Source organism: Brugia malayi (assembly GCF_000002995.4).
Source record: "Brugia malayi strain FR3 genome assembly, contig: Bm_v4_Chr1_scaffold_001, whole genome shotgun sequence".
NCBI lineage: Eukaryota > Metazoa > Nematoda > Chromadorea > Rhabditida > Onchocercidae > Brugia > Brugia malayi.
In genome coordinates this window covers 4507150-4519736 of record NW_025062475.1, presented here as the reverse complement: position 1 = coordinate 4519736, position 12587 = coordinate 4507150, and the positions used below count along the sequence as shown (strand labels likewise).

The 12587-nt window shown below is 22.2% G+C and overlaps 1 protein-coding gene across 1 annotated transcript; it reads left to right on the top strand.

The window, feature by feature from the left end:
- Positions 1-1968: 1968 nt before the first annotated feature.
- Positions 1969-5118, top strand: Bm14250 (Uncharacterized protein; the record flags this gene model as incomplete). The annotated part of the gene is made up of 6 exons (XM_043076542.1): positions 1969-2124; positions 2491-2637; positions 2946-3164; positions 3584-3739; positions 4171-4272; positions 4939-5118. The coding sequence occupies 6 exons, from the start codon at positions 1969-1971 to the stop codon at positions 5116-5118; spliced, it is 960 nt and encodes a 319-aa protein (XP_042932476.1).
- Between the last annotated feature and the right edge of the window lie 7469 nt (positions 5119-12587).

Here is a 12587-nt window from a genome sequence, read left to right as displayed (position 1 = left end):
GAAAAAAAATTTTCATTGAGTCTATATGATACAATGAATCCTTTAATTCATATGTGTTAGCAAAGTTTTAGTAATATTTTCAAAATTAGGCCTTGTAGTATACGTTTACAAATGTCTAATGTTATGCATTTAAGTGATAGACACGTGTATACGTTTACAAATGTCTAATGTTATGCATTTAAGTGATAGACACGTGTATACGTTTACAAATGTCTAATGTTATGCATTTAAGTGATAGACACGTGTATACGTTTACAAATGTCTAATGTTATGCATTTAAGTGATAGACACGTGTATACTTTACAAATATCTAAAGACACGTGTTTCACGTTTCATGCATATTCAAATGATTTTGCAGTAATATCTTCAAATTTAGGCCTTTGTGGAATGTATTGGAAAAGGCCTAACATTATGTGTTCATACATTCTATGCATTCCATATGTACTGACAATAATATTTTTGAATTATTTAGGCCTTCTAATATATATTGGAAAAGGCTTAGCAATATTTTTTTTTCGACAAACTTTCCAGAATGTACGCTAAATAAATATTATTAAAACAAATGTTTCAGAATATATAGAATATGTCTTGCAGTATGCTTTTGAGCATTTTAATAAAAGTTCTTTCTATATGCTTTTAAGAACTGAGGTTTTTTAATAAACACAAGCTGCTCCGTCTTATGTTCCTTTTTTCTTCTTCCTCCTATTTTTTAATTATCGGATGGTAATTTTTAATTTATCAAATTCATCAAAAAGAAGTATTTCCATCAAAATTTTTATCAAATGCATCCAAATGGAAGATAAGAGAAAAAAAAACATCAGAAAGGCGTGGATTTGAATATCCAAAATTGTAATTTTCTGTTTTTCCTTTTTTTGACTTAGTTTAGTATGGAATGATAAAATTGCAAGCCGTAGCTATTTGAAGCATTCTTGCAATTCTTAATTATTTTCAAAAAAAAATTTTTGGAAAAATAGTCAATGATTGATTTCATTTAAATATTGTTTGAAGTCTTTTCAAGATATTAGTCTTTTATACTTCAGAATATAAACCTAGAAAATAGTATGAAATACTAGAGCATAAGTTTATCAAAATTATTTCAGGTTATATTCACCATTCTTATCAATTTCATATTTTCGCTGAATCTTCCAACCTATTATATTATTCAGTGATAGTTAACTGATATGAATTATCTTGATTTAAGATTCATTTAAAATGTTTCTTTTTTTTTTCAAATTTTAAAATATAATTTTAATTGTAAATTAAATTAGTGTATATAATTTTTCGGTGAAAACAAAATAAAAAGTTTTTTTTTTTTTTTGATGCATGGAAGTTGAATTGATTTTGTGATATTATATAATTCATTCACCGATATTTCTTTTTTTTTTTTGCTCCTAAAATTTTACCTTAAATATTCTTTATTTTTTTTTACGTTATAATCTTTATTTTTCATTCATTTGTTTCACTTTCGCTTATACCTCTAGGATTAACTTCCGCTTATTGAACGATTGAATAAGTTAAAATATTTAGCTTAGCGATCTAACTTAAAAATATCAGAAACAAAAAAAAAAAAAAAAAAGATTTGGCAATAATTTTAGAATTTTGCATCAAATTCTATAACTGTACTGAATTTAATTTTTTTAAAATATTTTTTGCTTTTTTTATTTCTTTTTATTCAGTAGTGCTTATTAAATTTGCTATTAAATTGACTTCTGTTATATTCAAAATGTACTCATTTTTTTAGATAAGAAAGATAAAAAAACTTTTTTTTTAGATAAAAAAACGACAAATTTGAAAGCGACAAATTTTATAGTAAATCTTGCTTTATAATTTTATCATTATTCATGCATTAAACATTTTACTTTTTTTTTGTTCAAAAAAGAAAATTTTTTATTTTTTTGAAAAAATGAAGCTTTCAGATATTTAGCGGAACTTCCTAAAATTTATCAATTTATTGATAAACGTTTCAAAATGTCATCTGAATTTTATGGAACAATCAAACCAAAAATGGATTTTAATGCTGAAACAGCAGCTGATGTATTATATGATGCGATGAAAGGTTCAGGATGTGACAAATATCGTGTCATTCAGGTCATCGCTCATTGCAACAATGCACAACGACAAATGGTATTTTATTTACTTATTTATATATTTTTTTAAAAAAGTTCAGATTTAATTTTTGAATTGAATTTTATTATATCAATTATATTATTATATTCTTTTACTCATTTAGTTCTTTTTTTTTAAAAAAAAAACCATATCTGTTTGTTGTTCATTAAAATTATTTTTTTAAAAAATTATTCATTATTTTCAAAAATAAAAATGACAAATATGTGTTAAAATAGAATTTTGTTGTAATAAATTGAATAATTAATAATATTTTCACAACGTTAATTTCAGTTTTTTTTTTTCTTGTTTTTTTCTTTTTTATTGAAACAGAATTTTCTTTTTTCTTATTTTGCTTTTGTTTATTTTTTGTAAAATATTTCTCAGATTCGTACGCCGTACAGAAATAAATATGGAAAGGATTTGATTGATGAGCTGAAAAAGGAATTATCAGGTGATTTTGAAGATGTCATCATTGGATTAATGGAAACACCAACTAAATATGATGCTATGCAACTGCAAAAAGCTATGAAGGTTAATGAAATAAAAGTTATTTGTACGAATTAAAGATGTGAAATATTTTAGTGATAAGTTTTATTTTTAATTTCTTTTTTATTTTATCCTTTGAAATAAAACTAATTCTTTTAATAAATATATATGTGTATGAATATAAATTTACATATCAGAAAAAAGAAAAAATTTTTTTCAAGTAAAAATAATTAGAAGTGAGAAATGCAATCAATGTATTTATTTTTAAAATTAAAAAAAATCTTTTTTTTTTTTACTTCAAATTATGAAACAAATTAAATTTTCATTTTTTCTTTTATTTTAAATCTTTTTAGGGTTTGGGGACAACAGAAATAACATTAATTGATATTCTATGCTCTCGAAATGATGATGAATTAAATGCAATTAAAAATGAATACAAGGATGAGTTTGGTAGAACATTGGAAAGTGATATTGTTGGTGATACAAGCGGTGATTTCAAAGAATTACTCTTAGCATTGCTTAATACTCGTCGTGATCGATCATACAATGTTAATTATTTGAAAGCAAGAGAAGTTGGTTTGAATTTTTTCTTTTTTTTTTGGATTCTTTGCTCTTTTTCATATGTTGATTTTCCTTTAAATAATACAATATAAACAGTAATATTTTAGAATGAAAGATATGACAATAATAATTTATAAGATAATTAATTAATGAGTAATTTAGCATACGATATAATGCTTCTTTATAATTGTTAATAAGTAGTAAATTATTGTGAATAATGAGAACACTTCTCATATTTTAATGATAATGAATAATTATTTAAAATCAAAATGATACTGTTTGTTTGTTTAGACATTAGCAAAAATTATGATTTAAAATTTTTATGATCTTAGTAAATAGAAAATTAATTTACAAAATTGACAAGTGCTTTATTTTAATGTTAAATAAAAAAAAAAGAATATAATTCAGTCACTTTTTTTGATGTTTTAAGGCGGCAAAACGAATGTTTGGCAATAAGGAAAAAAAAGAGAAACCGGATAAGGAAACTTTCAAAACGGTCTTAAGTCAGGATAATTTTCGGCAAATCCAAAAACTATTCAGTGAATATCAGAGTATGACCGGTGAACCTTTAACGGCAGCTGTTGAGGTTCATTTGAAATTTTTTAGCAATTAAAAGTAACTTTAATCAATTCTTGGTTTATTACAATGATTTATATAGATAATATTATGTTAACATTTTGATCTGAAAAAAAAATCAACATTTTACTTCAGTTTAAGCATAAAGGTCAATTTTGAAGTAACATTATATAGTATCAATGGATGAAGTATTCTGTGGTGTATATCAAAGAAAAAAAGAAAAAGAAATGGAAAATAGAAAATTTTTGAAGTGAGATAAAGTAAATTGATATGACACAAGCAAAGTTTTTTTTTTAAATGTTTTTGCAACTGTAAAAAACATTATTAGTGAAAAGTCATTTCAGGTATTAGATTTATATAAATCATTAGTATCTACTTTATTTCTATTAATTAATAATTATGCAGCTAGAAGAAAAGGTATAATTACACTTATATTTGCAGAGAGTATTTAGTGGTGATGCAAAAATTGCTTACTTAGCTTTAATTGATAGTATTCAAAATAAGCCACGTTTCTTTGCTAAGCAATTATATGATGCTATGAAGGTAAGTTAGTATTTTTAAGAATCAAAAAAAGAAAATTTTCATTTCATCATTTATTATTTAATCTTATCGTTACTGATAATAAACTGATAAACTTATATAAAAATGTGAAAATTTTAAAAAGTAATAAATGATTCAAAATTTCTAATACTTTGTGAAACTTATGAAATATTCACATTTTTTTATTTTGATGGCATAATTACTTGTTTTCAGAAAAAAAAGTTTTATTATTATCGAAAAGTGATTTTTTTAATTATGTATCCAAATTTTTTAATTAGATTTTTTTTTATTTTTACTTTAATAAATCCCTCTAAGCTATATGATTATTATTTCAATATTGATATAATAATATGTCATGTCGATTTATCAATTTAGATGATTTATATATTTATGTTAGTATTAATGGAACTATGAATGAATCATAAAGAAATTTATTATTCTTTTTATTGCATTCATTTTTCTTTATATAGAAAAAATATTTCTCCTTTTTTGCTTAATAAAAAATATTTGTTTCCTAAAATTTATGATTACATTAAACTAAATCTAAACATACAGTTTACATTAAAATCAATAAATCAATATGTTAATGGAAAAATCACATAAAAATTATCATCTTAAATTTGATAGTAAATTTTTTTAAAAAATTTAAATTATCTATTATCAATTTAGGGTCTTGGTACAGCTGATCATCATTTGATACGGATAGTGGTTTCACGATCCGAAATTGATTTGGCATTAATCCGAGAAGAATTTGAAAGAATGTACAAAAAACCATTAGTTGATTGGATTAAATCGGAATGTTCTGGACCGTACCGTGATGCATTAATTGTTATTATCAAAGGAAATTGAATGATTTTTTCTCTTAATTATTCATTAATGATAGCAACAAACAATAAGGGAACAAAAAATAAATAAATATGATTAATACTTTAGTTATGGAAATGATTACATCATATCTTTCATTCTAAACTTTGTTTATTTGAAGCCTTATTATAGTTTAAAAATGAAATTATTGTTTTGAAACTGAAATTACTGCTAAATTTATGAATGAATTTAGAACTTTAATAATTATTACATTTAAAATAATTTCTGCAGTATTTTAATTAATGCTTCAAATGTATTTTTTGAATTTTTTCTTTTTACTAATCGCTTTATTGCAGTACAATCATATTTATCATCGTAATTCATTATAATCTGTCAATATTTTATCGTAATTCATCGCAATATTTCATTAATTTACTATAATTTTTCAACATTTTATCATAATTTCTTAAAATATTTTTGTTGCTTCTTTCTTTCTAATAATAACATTTTTTTCTTGCATCTTTTATTTGCTTTGTTTTAAGTGAAGAAAAGCGAAAACAAATTTTCCTTCAGAAAATCTATTTAACACTTTGCACCTAATATCTATTTGTATTTTCATAAGATTAAAGAATGCAAATTATGTTAAAGGAGAAAAAAACAACAATGATAAAACCTCATCAGAAATTAAGGAACTTCTTTTCTGGTTAAGAAACGTTTTGACATGTTTGATTACTTAAACGAATTAATAGAATTCCGATCCTATCATTCGGCGATGTCTATTAGTAGTGTTGTTTTACGTCAGATACGTAATTAAACGTAAGTGTTGCAGAAAAACCTGTATGCTATACGAATTAGTCTGCTTAAAATTAAAAGCAAAATATTGTAAAGAACAACTGCACTACGTATTATTGAAATAACTATAACTGCTGATATCGATTACATTTGGTTACTGATACGATATTTGTTGGCTTTATCTAAATTCAATTTTTTTTTTAGCTGTTGTAAATTCGAAGATGAAAAGAACATAATTCATATAATAAGCTGCAAATTTTCTGCCTTGTATATAGTAAAGTTTAAAATAAAATTAAAATTCCGAATCTCAGTTTTTCAGTTTAATTTCTCCATTAATTTCATAATAATTTCAGTAATTTCTATAATATTGTTGGATAAGTAATTCAGAAAATTATTTTGATCTGGTAGCTTCCTGAAAATCGATAATAATAATAATAATAGCAATAGTAATAATAATAATGATAACAATAACAATTTACATATACTAATTTCGTCATTTAAAGCTTACATTTCTTTTTTACAGTACTTAATAATAATAGTAATAATAATATTAATAATAATAGTAATAATAATATTAATAATAATATTAATAATAATAGTAATAACAATGATAATAAATGATTTGACAAATCGTGATAATCACAAGCAATTATCTATTGTATATGATATGCTAAAACAATGTCAATTATCCAACTCGATAGCTTTTAATCATTCCATGGATTAATGAAATCAAATTTTGTCATCTTTTTTTCACATTCGTTTTATTTCCTTTTTTTTTGTTCAATAATAAAATTTCATGATGTCACCAAATTTACGAACATTTTTACCCCTATGACAATAATTATTAATATTGCTATTATTACCACTATCATTAACACTTATTTAACGAAGATGCTAATTTACATATCTTTCGTCATTTAAATTTTATATTTCTTTTTTACAGTACTTCGCTTTTATTTCCTTTTAAATAAAAGAAAAAGAAAGGTTAAAATCTGTTCACATTCATTTGCTTGTGATTTATACTTACTGAAAATTGTCCTAATTTAATTTAAGTTGAAATTAAAAGTAACAGAATTAAATAAGGTAGAGTGGTTGCACAGTCCTTCATAAACTTCCTGCAATTCTTTAAATTGCAATCCAATTTAAAGTGCCGAAATTTTTGGATCAGTGATCTTTTCATTCTATTATTATTTAAATTTTGGTGCAATTACTTTTGCAGTCTGAATTTTAGTACAATTCAAGATTGGTGTGAAAAAAAAATTAGATTTTTCCATTCAAATTATTCGAATCTTTTCTTTTTCTTTTTATATAGAAAATTGCAATAAAATCAACCTAAAATTTAAACTGATTTAAATATTTTACTTTTAAATAATAAAAGAATGAAAAAAAACAAACTTGCTTTATGTTAATTAATAATTAAACTAATTAGTCGTTAATTAATAATTAAACTAATTAACTGCTAATGAAATAAATAATTTATCTTTGAAAATTTCTATAAATTAGTAAGCAAATGCAGCAAGCTAAAAAGAAAATTCAAATTCTTTGATAACTTATGATTACGTAAATATTACAATAATTATATCAAATACATCACTGATCAATCAAACTGAATTTATAATTTGAAAAGAAAAAACTAATAATATAAATTTGTATCATTATAATTGTAACTGCATCAGAAAATAGATTAGAATTGAATTAGATTTAAATTGAATTGCACTAAATTGGATGAAATTAGCATAATAATTGTTTAGCAAATATAACTAACTTATTTATTTAATTTAATTGGTATATTAAACATTATACTTACACCAAATATTCAGATATAACAGTGCAAATATTAGCAACGATTCTGATAAATCTGATAAAAACAATTTACTAAAATTCTTTCAGTGGTAAGTAATTTTATGTAGTAAATACATAAATATGAATACACAATCACATCTTCAAATATTTTTTCTCAATACTTCCATTTCCGATTTAAAATCTCATATTCAATTTTTTTTTTTTTTATTCTATAATAATTAACATATTTTATTGAATGTAATAAAACATATGTTTTAATGGATTAAATGTACAATCATACATTTGGTTATAAAAAAGTAAACATTGAAATCTGATTATAAGTTGAAATTGATAATTGATTACATAGTATCATTATTCTTAGCTAATTTGGTGAAGAAAAAAATTAGATAGAATTTTTAAAAATACTAAATCAAAATAATGAATAAAAAAAAGTGAATGAAAATAGCTAGAAAAAATTCGTCTCTTCAAATCTTTTCAAATTTTTGAAAGAAAATTTTTTTTAAATATCAAAGTTTGGAAAAAGTTTGGTGCAAAATGTGAAAAATTCTAGAAAGTGTTTACAAAATTATATAATCAATATTTTCTTTTTCAAAGGAAAAAACGAACATTACTAACTGTATTAGTGCTATGTATTTAAATTATTTTCAAATCTTTTCATCTATAAATTAGTATTAAACTGTTAATTTTTCTTCAATTTTACTTTGATCCTTTTCAGTGGAAAAAAAAAAAAATTAGACAGTGTCAAAGTTTCAATATCTAATTTCATCTAAATTCTTCTACTTTCTTTTCTTTTCCAATAATTATATCCAAAAAAGAAAAAAGTCAATTAAAATATATAAGCATTAGCTAAATAATTAATTATTACTCTATTCCTTCCTGTCTCTTTTAACATTTTGCAAGATTTCATTACCAAAAAGAAAAAGGAATCGCCAGATGGCATTAACAATTGAACATTCATTTATTTTATTCAAATAAAAATCTTTTCGATAGCGCTGCACTTGTCATCTTGAATTGTGTTCAGTCTTCAATACATTTGCACATCAATAAAACAGCAAAAGAAAAAAAGAACAAAAAAAAAGTCCGAAAAAATTTGAGAAAAAAAACGATTATGGGAAAGTGAAGAAAAAAAGGATAAAAAAAAAAGAGAGAAAGGAGATTTTGTTACTAAAACATTATCGATAGCAATCATTTTTACATTTTCATTCCATTGAAAAATACTTTTTCTATTTTCATTTCATCCACTTTCCATTACTTTTATTCATTTTATTATTTTTTTTTAATTTCTATTAAAATTAAAATTGGACAAAAAAGATAATAAAAAAAAGGTTGGAAAAATTTATTTTGTTTTTGAACTAATTTATTTTCCATCTAACTTTTCATTATTTTTATTAAAAAGAAAGAAAAAACAAACAAATAAAATCATGTTTTCGTCTTTTTTTTTCCTGGTGTAATCTTTAGTTTATTAGTTAAATTTTAATTAGAACGATTTTGTATCTTGTCAAACTTATAAATATTAACCTTTCCAAAGAAATTTATTTTGAAAGGTTAGAACTTGCTACTTAATTTAATAAATATTTAATATGATTATTTCATAAGCGATAATTTGAAGCCTTCTATTCTATCATAAGAAATAGCATTAATTCTTATTGTCTAACTTAAAAAACATAAGAAATATACATTATTACCTAGGTACTATTGCTTTAATAATTTATCAAAATCAGTAGGAAACATTGTGAATCATAGGAAATTACAATATTACTTATCATGAAATAGCATTACATAAAGCAAATTTTTGTCGAAAAGATAGATAATTATTGTTTTTTGTTACTGTTGGTATTGTTATCAGTAATTTTATTGTTATTATCAGTAATCAATTCAAATTTAACATTGCTATGTAAGCGAATAGCATAAATGAATGGGAATAATATATAATTTCAGTTATATATATGTTGTATTGTATACAATCGTTATCATCGTTATCATCATGTCATCATTATTATCACAGTTATATATGTTACATACATGCATATATTATATGTCTGTTTTTAATGTTAACAAATTTTATTATTTTTATCATCAATCCTATCATTTTGCTTTAATTAACAATTATTCAAAATATTGTTCAAACATATCTAAACATCACTAAATTTTTTAATTACTTTATTAATTGAACTAATGAATTTAATACCATAATTACACCTGATAATCAACAATTAATTTAATGATACTATTGCTATTGCAGCTGTTTATAACATTTCAAGAATAGCCTAAAAGTTTTTGTTTCATTTTATGAATAATACCAATGACTTTGGTTTAAATTTTGATTTTAGTTGCAAAATAAATTTATCAAATATCGCTTTATTTCTATGTAAATGGCATGTTGTATTTTCCAAAAATAATTAAAATACTATTTCTTTTAATTATCGAGTTCCAGACTAAAAAAATAGGATATGCTATTCTCTTTGCATACTTAATTTATCTGTGAAAATTAGCATGCAAATTAACATTTTACATTTTTCCCTTGCTCTCGAGTAAATATGGATAGTTTAGCTTTGAAGGAATTCCTTATCCCACTTTGTCATCTTTTAAATTTCATTGTTTTTCTCTCATTTTATCAAATCTTATAAAAATTCATCTTCTCTTGTATGAATCCATCTTTCCCACTGCATTTTTATATGAATCTAATTCAATCGCTAAATATTTATTTCCGATATTATCTTTTTTTTTTTAAAGAATGATTGTATCAGTTGATCGATCATTTCTTCTGATATTCAAATTGGTTAATCCTTTTTTCTCACTTCCTTATATCATTCTATTATTCCATTATTTACATCCAGATTTTTTCCAGTGATAGTATTTGCTTTGCTTGCTAATTATTTGTTAATGATTATCTATTAAATTGTGACTAAAATCATTTCAAAAAAAAAAAGAAAACAAAAAAAAAAAACACAAATTCAAAATAGATTTAAAGCAAATTCAAGAATAAACAAAAAGATTAAAAATAAAAGAATATGCAGTTACAAAAAAATTTTTGTTTTTATAAACGCATGAATAAAAATTATAATGAAATAACGAAAATTACAAAAATTACCCCATAAAAAACTACATTCATTAATAAAAAATAGCAAAATGAAAAGAAAAAAAGTTAGTCTTAAACTTTTAACTCTGTTTATTGCTCATTGATGCAATAAACAATACAAATAATATAACATATCGTATCATTTTTTATTAAATATTAGTTAGCAATGAAAGATTACTGCTGGAATGAATGCTTTTAATATATTTTAATTTTGATACTATCATTAATTTAAAGGAATATCTTAACATTTTGATCAAAAAATTAGTTGGCTGAGAGAAATGTTAGATTTGATTAATTTATCATTGCGAAGAAGATTACGTGCATTCATACTGATTCAATCATTGTTTAATTAGTAAAAAGAAATTCATAAAAAATCTACCCATTTCTTAATTGCTTTAATTCATTATGGTATTATTGTAATAATCTTTCATCTGAATACAGAAATTTAAAAATATTTTGTATTTTAGCATTCTTAATTCATTTCGATGAATAATTAGTAATAATAAATTTTCCACCACCATTAAAGTAAGATCATTCAATGAAAAAAGGTTTTTTTTTTTTTTTTTTTAAAAAAAAACAAGTAAAGCTATAAATAGTGAATCAATGATTGTTTTTCTCTTCAAAAATCACTAATATAATAATCAGTAATAATAGAAATAATACTAATAACAATTAACAACAACAATAATATAATATAGTAATTAGTAATAGTAATAATAACATTAATTAATAACAGTAATTAGCAATAATAGCAACAATTTTGGTATTAAAGTAAAAAATGTTTTAATAAGAATTAAGGTTTTAACAGGGAAGGAGAAAGGCATATAATTTGAAAAATATTCCAAAATATTTATTATTTATTACATTTTATTATATTGTTTCTCCTTCTTTAAGTTTAAATAACTTCTCACACAATTAATAAAACTTCATAATATCATTCATTTATACATCGGTTTCTATCATTTTTTTCCTACAATAATTAATGACAATAGTAGTAATGACAATAATAATTATAACAATGGTAATAATAAGAATAATAATAATATTAGTGATAATAACAATAGTAGTAGTTGTAATGCTAGAACAATAATACTTGTAATATTAGCAATAATAATAGTAATAATAATTAACAATATTGACAATAATATTTATTGTTTTTAATTGTTAGTTATCGTTATCAATCATTATTAATTAATGTGATAATAATGGTAATAATAACATTAAATGAAAGAAAGCTTAAATGAATCGTTTAATTATATAAATAATAATAGCAATAAGTAACAAATGATTTTCGCCTTTTCATTTTTCTCTTAAATTCGCAAAACAATAAAAACGAAGTGAAATAAATTTCCTTTGAATAATGCTCCTAAATGTTCATAAATTATCGTTGACGCACTGCAATTTAAGAGTACATAAATAATAATCGGAAATTGATTTTATTGTGACAACAATATTTTGGTTTATTGAAAATTTGCAGTTATTGCTGACAAATAAATAAAAGACAGATATCAGTAACAGCAAAAAATGTGCATTATTTCAAAAAGAAAAAAAGCAATAAAATACCTTATTATAGTTTAAAAAATTGAATAAAATTTGAGATATTGAATAATGTGTTAGATAAGAAGGAATTTCGTAAACATTTAGTAATCAAAACGAATAAAATTGTTTATGACAATTTAATAAAAATGGAAATAAAATACCTAAAATCATACTAATACTTTCATTTTTTTATAACCAAAAAAAAGAAAAATTTTTTTGTTATTTCTTCTAGAGACTTTTTATTATCTACCTTTATTATCGACCCAAATTCCGTTAATATAAGATAGAGAATTCAATTAAA